Source organism: Equus asinus, chromosome 12 (assembly GCF_041296235.1).
Source record: "Equus asinus isolate D_3611 breed Donkey chromosome 12, EquAss-T2T_v2, whole genome shotgun sequence".
NCBI lineage: Eukaryota > Metazoa > Chordata > Mammalia > Perissodactyla > Equidae > Equus > Equus asinus.
This window is the reverse complement of record NC_091801.1, coordinates 14,529,893-14,550,410: the sequence shown is the minus strand read 5'-3', so window position 1 is coordinate 14,550,410 and position 20,518 is coordinate 14,529,893. Positions and strand designations below refer to the sequence as shown.

General features: G+C 41.6%; 1 protein-coding gene across 5 annotated transcripts in view; it reads right to left on the bottom strand.

Moving 5' to 3' along the window:
• The window catches only part of EYA1 (EYA transcriptional coactivator and phosphatase 1), a 328,098-nt gene extending 309,496 nt beyond the window's left edge, over positions 1-18,602 (bottom strand). Inside the window, exons 1-2 of one of the 5 annotated variants that reach the window (XM_070481088.1) lie at positions 18,406-18,602; positions 5,889-5,996 (exon numbers count right to left, since the gene is read on the bottom strand). In XM_070481088.1, the coding sequence (XP_070337189.1) occupies positions 5,889-5,921 (33 nt within the window). In that variant the 5' untranslated portion in view covers positions 5,922-5,996; positions 18,406-18,602. Of the gene's footprint in view, positions 1-5,888; positions 5,997-18,405 lie in introns of those variants that run through there. The other 4 variants (XM_070481087.1, XM_070481090.1, XM_070481086.1 and 1 more) reach the window with 4 other exon arrangements.
• Between the last annotated feature and the right edge of the window lie 1,916 nt (positions 18,603-20,518).

Genomic DNA, 20,518 nt, shown 5'->3' with positions numbered 1-20,518 from the left:
ATATGTTTGATTCAAAACATCCTGCCCTTTCCACAAAGATGCCCCACTGGGCTTGGCACTAGTGACTCTATAAACTGCTATCCAGTTTACAAAGTGCTTTGGCATACCATATCTTATTTCTTCATCATAGAGCCCCGGCAATGTAGATCTTATTATCTCTATTTATGAAAACAAAATTGAGGCTCAAAAGTTGAAATGTCTTTCCCAAGTCTCCATAGTTAGTAAGCTGTGACTCAAAACCAAGTTTTTCTGATTCCAAATCAGGGTTTTCTTCACTGTGCTCAACTGCCTTCCCATTTTCAAGTTAGCATCTATTTGCTATGCACCCATCACAACCAGTTTAGCATCAGCTCTAGGGTTTACTCTCTGGTACTGAAATGCAAAGCACCATTGCTGTCAGATCAAGGGAGAGAAGAAAAACCAGTATATTAGGGATGCAGCTTATAACTGAAAATTGTAATAACGACCATAAGTCACCAGGAAAGAATTATGTATATTTACTATTAGAAATTTCCATCAAAATGATTAGAATGTAAATGATAGCACATCAATAACGGCCTCTGTGCATCATTATGAAACCATCTAACCGTTCCTGAAAGGTCTTAGTGGCACCTATTCGGTGGTCTGCCCAGCCCCTTCTCTGGGAACTGCCATGTTTCCCCTGCAGCTCCCTGCTCCATCAGCCACAGAATCAGGACCCATGCAGGACCAACTGGAGTCTTTCTCTCCACACATGGATGGCCCAGTAATGTGTAAAACATGGCCAGCAGCCAGTGCAGTGCCAGGGAAGCAGAAAAACCCAGTCTATAAACAAAGAGAAGACTGAAGAAAATGTGGAGAGACAAACAGAAAGAAAATTGCCTGAATTCCCTGGATACTGTTTTTTCTTAAGACTTACTTGCCTTCTGTTCATTTAAGCCAACTCTTAGTGAGTTCCACTATTTGCAACCAAATTAACTAAAGTTATTCAAGGTGTGGAGATGGGGGTGGGAGGGGTAGGCAAATAGATAAGGTTTTAGATCCCACATTCTTATTAGGCTTTGTTCTCGGTTGAACTGTATCCCCCTAAAAAGACAGATTGAAGTCTTAATCCCTTGTCTTGGTGAATGTGATATTATTTGGAAATAGGGTCTTTGTATATGTTATCAAGTTAAGATGAGGGCATTAGGTTGCACCCTAATCCAATATGACCAGTGTCCCTATAAGAAGAGGAGAAGAGACAGACATAAGAGGGAAGAATGCCGTGTGACAGCAGAGGCAGAGACAGAAGGGCTGCAGCTGCAAGCCAAGGCACGCCCACGACTGTCAGCAGATCTCCAGCAGCAAAGAAGCAAGAAGCCTTCCCCCACAGGTTTCTGAGGGAGCCCTGCCCACACCTTGGACTTCTAGCCTCAAGAACTGCGAGACAATAAATTCCTGCTGTTTTAAGCCCCGCAGTTTATGGTGCTTCGTTATAGGAGCCTGATGAAACTAACACAGGCTTCCAATGAGATGTTCCTGCTTTAAAAAAGGAAACTGAAAACCACTGAATTCTATATTTTCAAATTTAAGTTATCTAAAGTTTTGCTTATATAAAATATTTCATTCACGGTGAAGTTCAGTAAATGAAACCCTGATTTAATTTATCATTTTCCAGTTAATTTGACTTACATATATGTATTATAGTCGTATAACTACTTATAGTCACTTCTGCTAAACAGTATCTTCTCTCTGTTAATAAAATACCTATTTAATTTTTCCATTTTGGTAAAAAGTCACCTTTTTTATTGCAGTAACATTGGTTTATAACATTATATAAATTTCAGGTGTACATCATAATATATTTCAAATTCTGTGTAGACTACATCATGTTCACCCCCAAAAAATTAATTACTATCCATCCCCACACTCGTGTGCCTGATCACCCCTTCCACCTTCCTCCCTCCCCACTTCTCCCGTGGTAACCACTCATCCAATCTCTGTTGCTATGTGTTTGTTTGTCATTGTTTTTATCTTCTACTTATGAGTGAGATCATATGGTATTTGACTTTCTTCCTCTGACTTATTTCACTTAGCATAATACCCTCAAGGTCCATCCGTGTTGTCACAAATGGCCGGATTTCATCATTTCTTACGGCTGAGTAGTATTCCATTGTGTATAGATACCACATCTTTATCCATTCGTCCCTTGATGGGCACCTAGGTTGCTTCCAAGTCTGGGCTATTGTGAATAATGCTGCAATGCACATAGGGGCGCATGTATATGCATTCGTGTTTTCAAGTTCTTTGGATAAATACTCAGTAGCTGAACAGCTGGATGGTATGGTAGTTCTATTCTTAATTTTCTGAGGAAACTCCACACTGTTTTCCATAGTGGCTGCACCAGTTTGCACTCCCAAGAGCAGTGTATGAGAGTACCCTTCTCTCCACATCCTCTCCAACACTTATTGTTTCCTGTCTTGTTAATTCTTGCCATTTTGATGGAAGTAAGGTGATACCTCATTGTAGTTTCGATTTGCATTTCCCTGATAGTTAATGATGTTGAACATCTTATTGTATGCCTGTTGGCCATCTGTATATCTTCTTTGGAGAAATCTCAGTTCAGTTCTTTTGTCCATTTTTTAATTGGGTTGTTACTTTTTTTGTTGTTGAGATGTATGAGTTCTTTGTATATTTTGGATATTTACCCCTTATCTGATATACAGTTTGCAATATCTTCTCTCAGTCGTTAGGTTGTCTGTTTTGTTAATGATTTCCTTTGCTGTGCAGAAGCTCTTTACTTTGATGTGGTCCCATTTGTTTATTTCTTCTATTGTTTCCCCTGCTCAGTCAGACATGGTATTTGAAAAAATGCTGCCAAGACCAATCTCAAAGAGCATACTGCCTATGTTAGTTTCATGGTTTCAGATCTTACATTCAAGTCTTTAATCCATTTTGAGTTTATTTTTGTGCATGGTGTAAGATAATGGTCTACTTTCATTCTTTTGCATGTGGCTGTCCGGTTTTCCCAACACCATTTATTGAAGAGACTCTCCTTTCTCCATTGTATGTTCTTGGATCCTTTGTCGAAGATTAACTGTCCATAGACATGTGGTTTTACTTCTGTGCTTTCAATTCTGTTCCATTAATTTGTGTAATCAAGAAGCTTTTATTTTTAATACCATCTATTTGATAAGAAAACTAAAGGTCCTATTCCCATCAGGAATACGCTAGCATTAAGTATTAAGGCTTATCTAGTATTAAGGCTTGCTAAGAAGAGGCACAATCCAGAAGACGCCATTAGCAGGTGTAATTCTGTGAGATGTGAGTGGAGGAAATTAATAATTACAAAACAATAAAGCTGAAAAGGACATTAGGTTCACCAGATTTTACCCTCCTCATTATACATATGTAGAACCGAGGTTCCCAGAGAAGTACTTAGAATATATTTAACATTTTTTAAAAAGAATGTGTACTATGGAATACTATTCATCAATAAAAATGAATAAACTGCTGATACATGTAACGACAACGATGAATCTCACAAACATAATGCTAAATGAAAGGCGGCAGAAACGAAAGAGAACACATCGTGTGAGCATCAATGTATATGAACTTTTGGAACAGGCGGAACTGATCAAAGGTGAAAACCACTGGAACATACATTGTCTCTGAGGTCAGGGGTCAGGTATCGGGGAGGGAGTGCCTGAGAAGGGACACAGGAGAACTTTCTGGGGAGACGGAAATGTTCTAATTTGCGATGGGTATCACCATTTGTCAAAACTGTACAGTTAAGACTTGCGCCTTTCAAAGTATGTGAATTTTATCTAGAAAAAAGGAACTGAAAAAATAGTAGACTCTCAGTGGTGGCGTGGAGAGTGGGTGACAGTAAGAGGAACAGGGAATGCCAGAATGGTGATAACGTGGAAGCGGTTACGTGGGGGTTCAACGTGCTTTTGTGTTTACTCTGAAAATGGCTGACTTTTTCTAAGAAAACTTTGGAAAGATGAATGTGACGAGCAAGGGAATGTTTAATTCACGTTTGGAAGCTCAAGCACTTCTGGTCCTGCTCCAGGTCTCCCTTCACTCCTTTATTTTCCTGAGTTATCTAACGTTTTCAGCTAAGTTCTGGGTCCCCTTCCCATGTTGAGCTTGCTTCCCCATCTTCCTAAGGAAAAGGAGAAAGCCGAGAGCCAAAGGACGAGAGCCTCCAGGAGGCCACCCAAGGCCTCTGCACAGGGGCCTCTGCAAGACCCAGCCATTCGTGGTTGAGCAGCCAAATTGCCAGGAAACAGTTTCACAGTGTTTGCCCTTGAGAAATATCCCTCCCTCGTTTTGTACCTCTGAGACGGCCAAATATCGTCCAAGAACAAAGCCGCTTGACTCTTCACATAGCAAAAAAACCTCAAAATGATATGTAATGAGATTGCCCACTAAACACATCTTTTGGTTATGATGGGCAAAAAAATAAGATAAATAATCATTATAGCCTTGACCCATTTTTTTCATTTCAGTCTCAAATCTTGTCAATTTCTTAAATCTTAAATTAGAATTTGCACAATGTGAAATACCAAACGAAAAATTATCAGTAACGTTTATCTGCAGATACTGTTAAATTTGTAAGTGATTCTTCAACACATCAACTCACATCAAGCTGACGAGCAAAGTTACATAAAAGGGGGCAGGAAGTAGTACGTTATTAGTGGGTTTATTTTTCATTTATTTTATAAGCACTACAATAGTATCTTTAATATAATAATAAAATCGAATATCCCAGGCCCATAATAGGAGTTTGAAAGAACAAACAAACAAATTAAATGGGCTAAGGGTGCTTTTCCTGTTAAGGGTAAAAGCTACACCATATGGAATGATCTGGAAGTGCTCTATGTGAATTACCTCACAAGATGACTTAGGAGGTCCATCAAATACACTCGGTAATTGCATACAGTGTGACTGCAAAAGTACCTTGATAGCACTGGACCCTTTGTTATTAAAATCCTTATCCATTAGCAGTTACTGCTCATTGCATAACACCAATAGGTCTTGTAAAACACACATTTACAGGAACCACAACAGCATTACTAAAGATCACACTCTGGGTTTGTAATAATTCCATGTGAACAAAGCTGAGCCATGAAACCGCAGGTCTAGAGGCATCGTATCTGATCAGAGAACTGAAAAAGCAGTCACATAAGCCACCCCAAGTATCGCTACGGAAAATTTCCAAGGAAACAACTTCAATTTACTGCAATATGCTTTTTTTAAAATTAATATCCATTGACTTATTCAAGTCCTAAATAACTCAAGTTATTTATAAGATTACCTCTAACTGAGAAAATTCATTATGCACCAAAAGAAGCTTTCTTTCTTCCTCATAGTAACCTGAGGAAAATTTCTGAATCCTTTCTCCCCTGCTCACAAGATAAACAAAATAAAACCTAAAAGATGTAAGGTTTTCCTTAATCTAAAGTCCATTCAAGAGTTCATCAAACTGTGAAAATGCCACACGAAACCCACACTTTAAAGATATACACACACATACATAGATATCTATTCATAAAATGAATACATATAAAACAATCCAAAACTTTGACATGAATTTCAAGTTTTATGAGATGAATATATGTTTTCTCAGAGGCAAAGGAAAATGTAAGCCTTAAAATTATGTTATGCATATTGGTATAATCAAGAAATACTAAAGGTTGGCTTTTTCCTCTAGAACTTTGCTTCTGATAACTGATACCTCTAAGAAAGATAAATCAGGCTAGGCCTATGAAATCGTGTACTACTTAATTCATAACTTTTAAAATCATTAAAAATTGGTACAGAGCTTTTGAGGAATTTCCAGACACTCAGGTTACAACAAAAATAGTAATTACGATTTTAAAAGTAATAACTCTTTCCTTAGGACTGACATTCTGTTTACTTACAGACTGTCCATTTATCCCCCGGGGGTCTTCCATTGAAGACTTCTTCTTCTGAATTATATATGGGCTATTAACTACACACTTCTTCAAAGGGTTCCAGCACCCCTGCGCCTGTGAGGAATAGAGCATCAAGCAGCCATATTAATTGTGTGGCATGAAATTAAGAGCTGATCTTTACATCTGCAGCTTTCCATTTGAAAGTATGTATACACAAGTCAAGAATGCTTACCTTCACTGAATGAAATCTTTAAAATAAATATTATGGGCTCACTGTTTATCACAATTTACATGAGCCAAATGTGGCCCAACTACAGCTCAGTGTGTCTGCTGTCAGCAGCTACAGCCCCAAAAAAAAGAGAATGGCAAGGCCAGCTAGAGAGCTTTCTACACACATTATGTTTGAGCCAACAGTCCAAGAGCTTTTTTTCTTTTCTTTTTTTTCTTTTTGAATTCAGTTTCTCAATGCTATCTATCAACGTCAATTGTACCACAAGGCAAAGAGGAAATACTAACAAAGGAATATGATTGTAGTCTGAGCAAAGAGAAAAGAGAAAAATCTAGAGTTGCGCGTTCTGCCCTCAGGGCAAGGATATTATTCTACTATTTCTTAGCAAGTTTCCATTAGGTCACAGTTTCACGGTTGATCAATTCTGAACCTTCTGAGACTCAACGCCTTCAAGATGAATGGAGTTTGGGGATGCTTCGAGACATGGACCATAAATGTAGTATTTTGAAATATATTCTACATTTAGCTATCTTCAAAAATATAGGGAGACACATCTAGTTGCCCATTCTCATTTCCTAACTTTCAGTATTAATTTTCATGCTCATGCTCAGATAAGGAACCCAAAAGGGACTCTCAGGTTTTCTTCCATGGGCTTCGAAACTAAGACATCATTCTCCATGCCTCACATCAACTCCATCGCAGATATTGAAATATAGATGTAATTTTAAGAAAAAAAATAGACACAATCTTAATATCACCTAAGACAACCTGTAGTAGTTTAACTTCAGCATCGCTTTTTGTAAAAGTACTTGAACTTCTGCATGTCAGCACGGTAGGAAAAGCACCGCAGTGGCAGCCAACCTGAATTCAGGTTCTGACTCTGCCGCGTGCTAGTTGAATGCCCTCAGACAAATAATTTAGACTCTGTGAGCCTCGGTTTCATTCTCTGCAAAAGGGGAAATTTCAACTGGATGATATCTTACAGGTTTATATTTTATATTTAAATTTAATGAACGTTGCACTTAATACTCATAATTTTCAAGTAAAACATTCCAAGCTTGGATCATTTGGGATGTAATTTTGCAATGCTGGAGTAATTCCCATTTATGTTTGTTTCACTTACAATTATCAATGCTAGAAAAAATATGCCTTATCCACTGTCAACACAAAGGTGACGCTTCTTGAACATAAGACACAAATAACTAGACCCCTAAAATTTAGAGAATCCTTTTTAAAGCACAGTGTTTTTGCAATTTTAACATGAAACAATTTCACGGTTTCATAACTTATAATTTATTTATGAGTAAATAAAAATCATACAGATGTATTTATGGTCTGTCAAACCAAGAAAACACAATGTAGCACGCTATCTCGAATGGCACAAAATTTCAGAACTGAATCTTAAAGGTGACCAGCATTGCTTTTAGAGGATTCCTTGCATAATCAAGAAAGAGATATTACAGAAACTAGATTTTTTTCATTGCTTGAGTTACTCTCTTGAGGCCCGTTAACTTTTCCTGCCGATAAGGCAGCATTTTAAAATAATGATAATAATCCTGCCTCACATTGGTAAAACTCTTGACAGTTTACAAAGTGCTTTCACATAAATTTCCCACAGTGCACCTATACGCAGCGAGACAAAGTTCAGCCTCATTCCTCACAGAAGGGAGCAGGCCCAAGACAAAGCCCCCTCTGATTTCCCCTCGATTCCCATCCTCCCCATACCTGTCCTGAGAACATGTTTCAATCAAAACCTGTATATTTGATATTCCAGGATTATTTCCCATGTGTTTCTTTTCCATATTTCCATATTGAACTTACTGAACAGTTTAAGGTATTAAGAATGGTCAAGTTACATGAGCATGAAAGGTATTTCATTTGTAATTTTATTTCTTCTGAAGATGAAACTGTTCTGTACTAAATACTATGTTTGTTATTGTTTCCCGGGCTCAAAAGAAAAGATGGAGATTATCGAGAAGTCAAAAGAGTCAGCATTCATCTACTTCAGGTAGATGTCTCCACTAAGAAAGACTACCACTCAAAAATCAAAAACTCACAGAGAGCCACGGACTTTATTTACAAATCCTCCACTGCTTGCTAAATCAGCATAGTTGTTTCCAGATTTCTACATGTCAATCCAAACCATGAAATATATGCCATGACTGGGTCTACTGATATTTAGGAGCCTGGCTCTGGTAAACCCTTAATTCCTTTGCTGGACTTGATCTTTCATGGTTTATAAATAAGCCTGCCCCCATTACAGCACTTATCCAATGGGACTGTAATTATTTCTCTACCTGTCTACCCCACTAGACTCTAGCTCCATGAGGGCTAGGACCATGCCTTTACTCTCCTGTTCTGGTCACATATGGCATTCATTAAATATCTTGAATGAATGAATGAATGTGTGTTATTGAGACATGACAATTTTTTAACACACGTAAACTCTGAGCCAGAATTAGGGGGGCAGTTAAGTGGTGGTGTTATCATTCAACCAGCTTACAAAGTAGCCATCAAATTTCTGGTCCTGAACATTCATTTCAAGGACGCTAAGAAACAGCTCAAGCCACAACAGGTTACTTGTTTCATATCTACCTACCTACCTACCTACCTAGTACGTACATAGGGAGTGGCTCTTCATAAAACTGTATAGACCTACACATAAATACATATAGAGTACTTAGAGGTGAACTTCTCAGCGACTTTGTTTAAACCAGAGTGGTTCCTAGAACAGAAGGAGTGGAAGAATGTCCAAGGAGGCTAGTCAAACTACAGAACGGTGAGAGCAGATGCACATGGAGGAAGGACCAGTGGGATGAGATTTGTTTTAGATTTGTGGAGTGCTAGATGCAGGTGCCTTGGTATCAGAGATGTCCCTACAAGACAGGGCACCATGAGTCTGGTGGCAGTTACCCATTCATTCATGTATCCCCAACACTCGCCTTGCCAAAGCAGATAATTGGGTCAATAACTCACTTGTGCATTTACCCCAAAGGCCAAATCCTTTATTTACCCACTCCTGTGACAACTATTCTGGTACCCTCCAGAAGAAGAATGCCTCTTGAAGTTGTGCACAATGGAAGGCAACCCTTCTATTAGCCGCTGAAGTGTAAGGTTCCCTAAGAGAGAGACAAAGGACTGAGAGACGTCCTGGGGCTCTGCTGGCCAAGCTCTACATTTCAGAATCAGTCATCCACTCTGAGCATAGAGGAAAAGGCTGGAAGGCTCTTCTTGAAATGTATTTCACCAACTCTTTAAGTAGGAAGAAAAGATCAATTGAACGAAATAGTGAGAAAAAGCTGCACAGCTAGGCACACATTTACCAATAGCCTGACTTCATAATTGCTACCCATGTGAGGCCACCTGAGAAGATGCTCACCCAGGGCACACACTGATAAGCAGCCCCCTTCCAAGGCCACCGCAGCCCACATGAGACAGGGTAGGGGCACCCACATCTCTGGGTGGTGTCACTCCAGACTTGCATTCACAGTCCCAGGCCAGATGCTAGTTTAGGTATCTGGTGGTGAGTGGAACTGGGGAAGTGGCAACAGGGACAGTGGGAGGCCTCTCAGGCAAGGAAGAAACAAGGAGTACTGGCCTGTCTGGTCTTTTCAACACCTGAGGGAACTACGCCCTTTTCGGTCCCAATCCCCTGGACTGTTGACGAAACACTCAGGGGTTTATAAATAAAGCGAGCTTTATGAGGTGGACTCACTCAACACAGGATTCATGGAAACTTTAGGAACTTCCTTTATATTTGCCACTCTTGGGGGAGTGGAGTGGGAAGGAGCTGAAATTAGCGTATACATACTAGCAAATGAACTATGGCGAATAAACGTTCGATTGATACACTGATAAAACCGACTCCACAGAAAACATCAAATTGGGATTACAATCTGACAAATCTCACAATCACATAAAATTTCCTTTGGGAGCCCAGAGGCATTATGAAATTGGGCTGCTGGTGATGACATCATAATTAAATCTATACAGTTCAGCGATGCTTATTTGGAAGTGATATTTTATGCCCTATTGCAACCAATAAGCCTATTAATTTCTACAATACAGAATAGTTCTAAATACAGAGACTTTAACGCGTGTGAGACAAACATCTATTCTGTGCATTCCTGCTACAATTCAAACTCTCCCTGGGATGCCAATTTTTCTCCCCAATTCTACAAAGAGCCCTTGTCACTTAAAAAAAAAAAAGGTACTCCTTAGCTTTGAACATAAAGTTTTCTAGGTTCAGTAAAATCCATATTCACTCCACACAACCCTTTCTATTCTTTTCTACCCATCAGCTAATGCCAAGCAGTTGATAAAATAAGTAAGAGCACCTCACCTCACACGTGAACATTATGTGGCTTTTTCTTTAGTTCCAGCTCATCACAAACACCCTGGCTATTCTCAGAATAAAAGACCGGCAGAAGTTGAAATAAGTACGTAAGTTACAGAGGCTTGAAGTAGACAGAGAACGGGTCTAGTCAGGCAGGCCCTTAGGACAGACTTTCTAGATTGAAGAAAACTAAGGTGGGGGTGGAGGTGGGGACTAATATGATTGGGAAGAAAAATCATATTTTTTAAAATTTTATACATCCTATATATTTTAATTTTTCCTGGTGGTTTTGAAAAATGGGTTCTATTTTAGATGGCACATGAATCATCTCTAATGAACCAGAGACCTATCAGACACTGTTAATAACTCGCGGCTCCTTGGATGAAAGAATATTTTCATTACAACACACCATCACTTTAATCTTTGCCTTCTCACCAAGTGTTGAGTTTTCGAGCATTCCTGAGAAGCAGAAGGAAACTAGTGGTTGAACATTGCCTTAGAGAAAAGAAAAGGGCTATTCTAAAGTATGGCCCCAGAAGACTACAACTACAGATTGAATAAACATATCACATCAAGGGGTCTTTAAGAAAATTTACAAACAGAAGCCTGCAGTGAAATGAACCATTGGGTAAATGACCTCCAGAGACCTCCTCGACTCACTGTGCCATGGTTCCAGAAGCCACAAGATGCCACATCTCCCTGCCACCTCTTCTTTGCTTTCCTCACCTACCTAAGGAATTTGCTTATATCAAGGAAAACAGAGATGGGGCATACTCAGGTGAGTCAGATCAGAAACCAGATGCTTATTGATCTTTCAAACTGTTGAGGAACACATCCCAACCGCTGAAGTCATTAAGGAAAAACAAGTGCGGTTCCATGTTGGTGAAAGGCTTCTAAAGCTGGAGATGTAGTTTCTATAGAAATAAACGTCTACACCAATTTGCTTTTATAGCTTTTCCACCGATTTACTGGTGTTGCTGTTTTAAAGTTTTAAGTATGAAGCCTGTCTATTCTTTATAGAAATTCTAAAGAAATAGGACCACATTTCTGCTTCCACCATATTTGACTTGCTTCTAACTTCGGATGAAGAACGGACGGCTAGGGGACAATCAAAGAGCTGACACTGGGGCCGGCCCAGTGGCCGAGTGGTTAAGTTCGCGCACTCTGCTTCAGCAGCCCAGGGTTTCGCCAGTTTGAATCCTGGGCGCGGACATGGCACTGCTCATCAAGCCATGCTAAGGCGGCGTCCCACATGCCACAACTAGAAGAACCCACAACTAAAAATACACAACTATGTACCAGGGGGCTTTGGGGAGAAAGAAAAAATAAAATCTTTAAAAAAAAAAAAGAGCTGACACATTAGGAAAATTATGCCAGGTGTTTTATTCGGTAACCAAGGCTGAATTCAAACTGTTTTCGAAAGCATTAAACCTACACATTATTTTGACGTAGCACTTACTACATTAACAATATTAAGAAAATGCTAAAGAAACACACCCAGAATCCCATTAACCCAACTCGTCTGTATGTATACATAATTTTACATAGCTATAATCATAGAGAATCTTCGTGCTTGTATTTTTCTAGTTTCTCTCAACATTATTGCATAAGTATTTTACAGTCTGTACACTTATCATTTTTAATACCCATGTAATATTCCATCAGGGAGATATTCCTATAAAGTGGCGCATCTGGGGTTTTTTCACTCTTTCACTATAGCACAGAACACATCAACATTTTCAGTCATCAATTTTTTTCCTTCTTTTTCATTATTTCTTTCAGGATAGATCCCAAACAGTGTAATTAGAGGCTCAAGAGGTATAATAGTTGAAAATAGTAATTCTTATAAAGTAAGGTCAAATTCACCTATTCAATGATTTCTCTTACATAGATCACTGGCCCTAGTGAAGGATGACACATGGAAGTCGTATTTTAAAAATATTCAAATGAAGTTACTACAAAGGAACCTGTAATCTTGACAGCATTCGTGAATCTCCCTGTATCAGAGGTTACCAAATTTTTGTGTTCATAGCAAACTTTTGAATACTAAAAACAATGGCTGGACATCAGAAAGTCTTAACTAAATCAGTGATGGGGACTATCTCTGTGCTGATAAAAGTATGCATGGTTATCACACACTGGCTTTTTCTTCCACTCAGTATTGCTCTTTGAATGGAATCTGCCTCCATGAACTCAAGACGAAAAGTCAAACCTCACTCCAGTAAACATGGGATCTTTTATCACCATCCTGATCACTTTCTCCTCTTCCCTTGAGCAAACTGAACGGCCATGCCACAAGATGCAGTCGGCTGAGTCTGACAGCCATTGTCATAAAATAATTTCTACTTAAGGATAGAAAAAAGTAAACGTTGCCCATTGATTATGAGTGGCGGCTCACCCATGAGGGGACAGCGGTGTGCTGCAGCACAGTGCTTGAGAACAACAGGCCCATAAATCTTATATGTAATGAGGAAACGCAGGCATCCCAGAGAAAATAATCTAAAACATAATCACACATGATAAATTTACCTAAACTCTCATCAGGCTGGTGTATTAACTCTGCTGCATCTATTGAATTGAGGGCCTTGCCAGCCCTCCATGGATGTTGCTTGTGGACAACGTATCATAGAAATAGTTTCTCAGCCTACTGAGACTATAATTTCAGTTTTAAAATAGCTTAAACTCTAGAACAACCGGTAGCAAACTAAACTGGTTCCATTCAGTGGTGATGTTCGCTGTTGTCTAAATAAACATAACTAAGTGACGAATTTTCTTACTTTATTCAAAAGGAAAAGAGGAGATACGAAATATCAACCCCTTACTTTTACACAGAAAGATCTACCATCAAATACCTCTTAAGATGTTAAAAATACACCACAAAAACTCATCCATACAGGGGCTAGCCCAGTGGTGCAGTGGTTAAGTTTGCACATTCTGCTTTGGCAGCCTGGGTTCGCCGGTTCGGATCCCGGGTGTGGACCTACGCAGCGCTTGTCAAGCCATGCAGTGGCAGGCGTCCCACATATAAAGTAGAGGAAGACGAGCACAGACGTTAGCTCAGGGCCAGTCTTCCTCAGCAAATGAAGAAGACTGGTGGCAGATGTTAGTCAGGGCTAATCTTCCTCAAAAAAAAAAAAACTCATCCATAGGGATAGAAAGCAGGACAGTGGTTGCCTAGAGTCACAGGGGTGAAGGGTGGTTGATGGACTGCAGAGGGCACATGGGAACTTTGGGGGTGTTAGAAGTGTTCTATATCTTGATGGCAGTGGGAACATGGCTATACACAATTATCAAAACTCATTGAGCTATATGTTTAAAAAGTGGATTTTTTTAAAAACGTGCCGCAATTCACATTTCCTATCAGTTGTCAACCTCTTTTTTTCCAGTACCATGAAGGAAGAAACAAACGGTTTTGATAATGACAGCCTTCTTCGTTGGGAAGAAGAGTTCTTTACCCTCCAAATCAAACATGATGTTGGTGCTGATCTTCGTCTAAATGTTCATCCACCAACACACCTCGCCAAGGTCAGTGACGTTTATTCCTACTTGAGTAAATTCCAGGAGTTCAACAACCAATAAGGTTCATTTTTAGGTATAAAAGTGAAGAAGGGGCTTAGAAACCTATCTTCGTTTAAGAGGTGAGCATTAGAAAGTATATAATGTTCTTTGATGCTAAGGTTCAGTTGGTATGTCAATAATTTTTATGATCCTGAAGGTTTTAATTTTTAAGGACTTAAATCTGAATGATGAACAGTAATCTGGTTTTCGGTAACATTCTCCGTCAAAGTCACCAAGCACCTGGTCTACGCTTAGGCCACAATAAGTTCAGCTGCCAAGAATAAAACAAGTTTTATTTCTAAAAATAAGATGAAAACATATTTATTTCTCAGCCTCCTATGCCATTTCTGCTAAAAAGCAACTTTAACCATGGATATCAGCACAGACTTCAATGTCCAGCTCATTAGGGAACATATTTAGGACGGGGGACCCAAGCTCATCATTAGATGTTAGAATGAATGCATATGACAGGTGCAGTTCAGGAGGAACTAGAGGATATGTGCTCTGCTCCACCTGCTCTGCTCCAGCACCACTCCCTGACCCTTGACAACCACGACTAAAGTTTATCCAAGCAGCTTCCTCATTTCCTGGATGCCGACTCCTACTTTGACTTGCTTCTTGACCAGCGTAAGGACTGCTTGATGGAATAAGACTGCAGGACTGCACTCTCCGAGGCCAAAACTCCAAAAATAGAGACAGTCATGAGACAGCATGAAGCTGTCGGAGAAGCAGCACTAACTGAGGGTTTCTCTGAATTTCACTCTCTCCTTAAAATCAAAGGACAATTTACATTAGAGCAAAATTAGAAACATTTCAGAAATCTGTCTCCCATCAATTCCATGAGAAAACAGTTAGGTGACAGAATGTGACAGATATATACACGGTATGAGATATTGTGATGGGGCCACAGAAGGAGGTTGTGGAATCCAGATTTCCATGTAGGGCAGGAATCACCCAAAACATCCCTGACAGAGAGCTTCTGCATGAACACTTTTGGGGACAGAAATTCACCAATTCGCAAGGCACTTGGTTCGCAGCTGGCAAGTTTACTGTTTAGGAGGTTTTCCCTTTTACTGAGCTGAAATAGATCCATCAAAGCCATCTTCTCTAGGGTCAACTTTTCTTCTGCAGCAACACAAACATATTTCAATATCCTCCTAACAGTCCTTGAAACATTGAAGACTACGATGATATCCCCTAAGGGCTCTCCTTTCTAGGCCGAGAACGTCTTTTTAAAAATGGGTTACTTAACTTCCTGATCCCCCTTCACAGGACATGTCTGTCAGTCAGTGGCCTCTGGATCCAAACACCACTGGCACTTACTGAGTTTAGGGACACTCAAACTCTTCTACAAATGACCTGTTTTCAAGCCATAATCCCTCTGTCCTATATTTGAAGAACTGAGTCATCTCTGTGAAATTCTCATTTTGTCAGTTTCTGCCTGTCAGTCAAGCTCACTCAGATTGTCTTTGACTCATGATTCTGTAAGCCAATGACTGAGATATCCATTCCAGCTTTCTGTAATATGCCAACCTAAAAACCATTACGTTAGCTATCTTCTTTCAAGTCACTGATAGAAATGGTAAAGGGGAGAAAGCCAAAAACAGAGCTAATCCTGATGAGTCAAAGGATAGAGACACAGACTACTGAAGACTTAGGGTAGGAAGGTAGGGACTGCAGTCCATAACTCTGGCACTTATCAACTCTGCAAGCTTGGAAAAATTAATTAACCTCTCTGAGCCTGTTTCTTCATCTATACAACGACATTAATACCCTCTAATAGGATAGAGATGATTGAAAATGCATCCTACACATAATACATGTTCAGTAAATGCATGTTGAACAGATGATAAGCATTTTGTAAAGGATGAAAGGTCATAAAACTATAATGCAATATGCTTAATTGTCTCTAGTTTTTACATCCAAAAATCATGATGTTAAGTCAATTGCTTAAGGACAACTATACTTTTCGAAGGGGCATTTCAGGTTACTAAGATAATTAGTAAAACAATATTGTTATTATAGTGCTCCCTTTCTTTAATCACCTTTTGTGAATATTTTTTACTTTCTTATAGGCTAAATAATACCACTAATAGGTTATTTTTTTAAGGTATTCTTTTTGGTGAGGAAGATTGGCCCTGGCCTGACATCTGTTGCCAGTCTTCCTCTTTATTTTATTTTATTTTTCTCCCCAAAGCCCCAGTGGATAGTTGTATAACCTAGTTGTCGGTCATTCTAGTTCTACGCAGGACGCTGCCTCAGTGTGGCTTGATGAGTAGTGTGTAGGTCCATGCCCTGGATCCAAACCAGTGAACCCCGGGCCTCTGACATGAAGCTTGTGAACTTAACCACCTGGCCGTTGGGCCGGCCCCCAATGGATTTTTTTCATAGTTCTTATTTTGTAACTTATCTTAATTAGCACATTGCCCCTGCTCTCCAAGGCCTTCACCTGTTCCAAATCATGAAACGTGTTCGACTCTGCTCTCTCCCGAGAAGGGAACAAGTCTGATTTAGCCTGATTTGGTCTGACATCCACTCCCTTTCCAATCTGTCCCCAGCTACAATCGCTGCATCCCAGGTGTCTCCTGCTCACCTGCAGCTCCACCAGATGACCTGCAGATGCCCCTGGTGCCAACAACTCTCTGCCTAGAAGACACACCTTCCACCCAGACTCCCACAGTGCCTTCGTGGCTCATCCAGGCCTCTCCTCCAGGAAGCCCTGTACCCCTGTGTTTTTCCCCATCAGAGCACTAGTCACGCTAGGTCACAACAGTCCACCAGACTGCTCCTTCAGAGCAGAAGCCATTTGTATTCATGGAACAAGAAGCTTGGTACAAGGTATGTTTCCCCGTGTTGGCTGAATGAACAGCTCAGAGCTAGAGACACCAGACACCTAGGGCATTAGGGCTCTGAACAGAACGGAAGAACGCCTTCCCTGATCTGCACGGACATCCGGCTTCTACACCAGTCCTGCACTTCTCATCATGGCCGGGGTCCTCTGTACTGAGAGGATTCACTTGCTACTGACTCTTTTGAATATATCATCAACTCATATTGCTTGACTGGTTTGAGTTCTTCTCCCACTCGAATTTTTTCGAGAAGCTTTGAGCCTTCTGAAATGACTTACCTAGCTAGGGTTAGTCAGTCTGGCTACCGGAACGAAAATGTTGTGTGGGTTTTTTTTTTTTTTTTAAAAGATTGGCACCTGGGCTAACAACTGTTGCCAATCTTTTTTTTAAAGATTGGCACCTGAGCTAACAACTGTTGCCAATCTTTTTTTTTTTTTTTTCTGCTTTATCTCCCCAAACCCCCCTGTACATAGTTGTATATCTTAGTTGCAGGTCCTTCTAGTTGTGGGATGTGGGATGCTGCCTCAACGTGGCCTGACAAGCGGTGCCATGTCCGCGCCCAGGATCCGAACCCTGAGCCCCTGCAGCTGAGAGCCGAACTTCACCACTCCGCCATGGAGCCGGCCCCTGGGTGGGCCTTAATTAACATAAAGGAAACAATGAAAACTGTTTAGACGGTATGCATTATTCCCACCTCCCCCCCCCCCAACCTCACCAAAAGTAAAGCAGAGATCCTGTTTGTTTTTCCTTGCTTTCCTATTCACAGAAATAGTAATGCCTAGCCATTGTTGACCCCTCCAATTCATCTGCTACTTCTTTTAACTGGCCTCTTTGATTTGGCCCAACCCACCGACATTAGCCAAAGGAACTCTTGGGACTAGAAAGCGCTAAATATAAATACCTGCTTGCCCAAACTGCTCCCCAAATGTTTCCCATTACTGGAGCTTCGAGCGCAAGCACACGTCCAAGACAGCAATCACAACATCAAATAAGGCCAAGATGACCCCCGCCCGTCCGGCCCCCGACGTCCCAATCAGTCACCACCTCCCTGAAGGAAAACAAACCGGCCCCAGGCGCATCCCTCCACGTGCGGCGCGCCACTGCAGCCAGGCGAAGGCCGACGCCGCGTCTCCCCGCCGGTCGCCCCGACGCGCGGCCCCACTATTGCGCGCGCCCTCCAGGTGGCTCCGCGTCCCCGGGGGCGGGGGCCGCGCCGGGAAGGCGGCCTCGGCGGCGGCGGGCTGGGGCGTTCGCTCGCTCGCTCACTCGCTCGCTCGGGGTCGGGGCCCCGCGGCGGCTGCGCCCCCTCCGCCGCGCCCCGGGTGCCGATCCGCCGCCTTCCTTCCCGGGTGGGGGGGGCCGGCGCTCCTGGCCGCTGCCTCGGAGCCCAAGGGTCCTATTTCGTTTCCCCACCGTCTCCTCGTCCCCGCAGCCCGACCAGAGGCCCGAGCGGCCCGGTCAGGGGCGAGAGCGCGGCCGCCGGGGGCGAGGGTGGGAGAGCGCGCGCGAGGGCAGGGTGGCCGGCGACTGGGGCCCGGCGGCCGGACTTACTCGGGTCACAAATTCGGCGACGCGGGGCGGAGGAACCGGTTCTTCCAAGACCAACCCGAAATGGGTAACGGAGAGGCCAGGGCAGCGCTAAGAGGGGTTCTGGCTCGGTGTTTAGGGCCAAACTGCTCTGGCTTCCAGAAATTCGAGCCAGGGGTGGCTTTTTTCTTTCTTTCCTTCTTCAATGCGCCTGTGCCTCCGGGTTGAGGGGCGCCCTTTGCGCGCCTCTCAGCGCGCAGCGACACCAAGGCCGGCGCTGGCGAGGGAGCCCTCTTCCCAGCACCCCAGATCTCCCCAGGACCCCTTCCCGGCCCCTGTCGCCCCCTCCTTGCGCCTCGACTCCTTTCCACGCCCGAGCGAAGCCTGGGCCTGCGGCGCACGCCCCGCGGGGTGTCTAGGACTCCTGGCCCCTGCAGTGTTTAAACTGAGGGTGGTGGGGTTTGCTCTGTCAACATGGGGGGAGCTAGGTGTGCATGAGGTGGACCTGACGGGAAGGGAGGCTGGAATGACATGGCGATTTTTTTTTCTGGTGGGGTGGGGAGGATTTAAAGGAATAAACAGTCAGACTGAAACTTACTAAAACATCCAGGATTCAAACAATTTTATAAGTGGTCTTAAAAGTATGTACTTTAGCTTCTTATAGTTAGGGAAACTGAGGCACAGAGCGGTAAATGGATTACCCAAATCCTGCCGGGGAGGCTGGACTAAATGTCCACGTCTAGCCCAGGATCCTTATAAATTTTTGCCTTTCTCGGCATCAGGGAACCCTTTGGGAGGGTAGAGGGAGGTTTTTGTAATTCCCAGGTCCCTCTGCATCTGTGACTTAATGGGGGCTGGAGAGAATCTTGATTCGACCTGTAAAGTATTTCAGCATTGGATGAAGCATCCATTACAGGCCAGTAATCTGAGCTACTCCTGCTCTGGAAACTTCCTCTTACTTGATTAGGGAATCCATTCACAGGCAGTGAAAGATATGCAAATAGCTTGATGATTTGCTCTTATAAGGACTCATCGCTTCTCAGTGAACATTAATATGTTTATACTTCTCTCTCCCTCTCAAGTGAAAACCCTCCCCCACTCCCACTCGATTATTCACATCAAATGAGATAATGTAAGCAGAAGGGCCTTGGAAAATAGAAAGCATGGCATGAATACGGGTATTATTATACACACTCTTTCAAAATCGTCTAGATTCACACGCTTTACTGTTGTTTCTATCAGTCAACGAGTATCTGTTGACTTGTACTAGATACCATGAAGTTAGAGTCAGAACAATGAGACCTAATCCTTCACCTTCAAAGACCACAGATTATAGATTCTGAGATAAGACCAATACACAGGAAATCATTAGAAATCTACACAAAGACTGATTTGGGGAAACTAAGCTGATGGATGTTTCTATGTATGCAGACCCAGAAACTTTCCCAAATAGGCCATGTATATTGGGTGAGAAGGAATTCTTGTAGAAGTCAATGCATTAGTAAATTCTTAACCCAATAACACCCAACACCTTGTCCAAATAGAAATATTAACCAAATTAGCAGGTCGATGAGGATGGCTTTGCTTTTTTGAATCTATTGCTTATCCCTTCTTCCTGGTCATAAATATAAAGAATTTCGCAACATAAAAAAGCAAATCCAGAGTCTTTGAGAACTTAGGTGATCAAAAGTTTTATTTAAAGAGGGAGCAACAATAACCCCAAACTACCAAATATAAGTGTCTGCTAAGAACTCACCAAAGGCAATTGAAGTTTCTTCTGTCAAAGTCTCCGGGCATGGTCTTTATTTGAAAATCGTATTTGAAAAATCAATCTTCATAATTCAGAAGTAACATATAGTTTAAAATTTTTATGTATTAATACAAGGGATCTTGATCCTTTATCCTGCTATTTCCTTAAAAAAATAATACAGAACAACGCTCAACCCAAATACCCAACCATTTTCTTTTTTTAACTTCTTGAAACCTAGATTCATTTGGCCTTTGGAGAAAAATGTTCTAAATTTTGAGCCAGTCCCTGGATTTGAAGGTGTGGAGAATTATTTCATTACTGTTCTTTCAGAAATGGCATGTGTTTAAAATATTGGCAGTACTAAATTCAAAAGATAGTCATACTCAG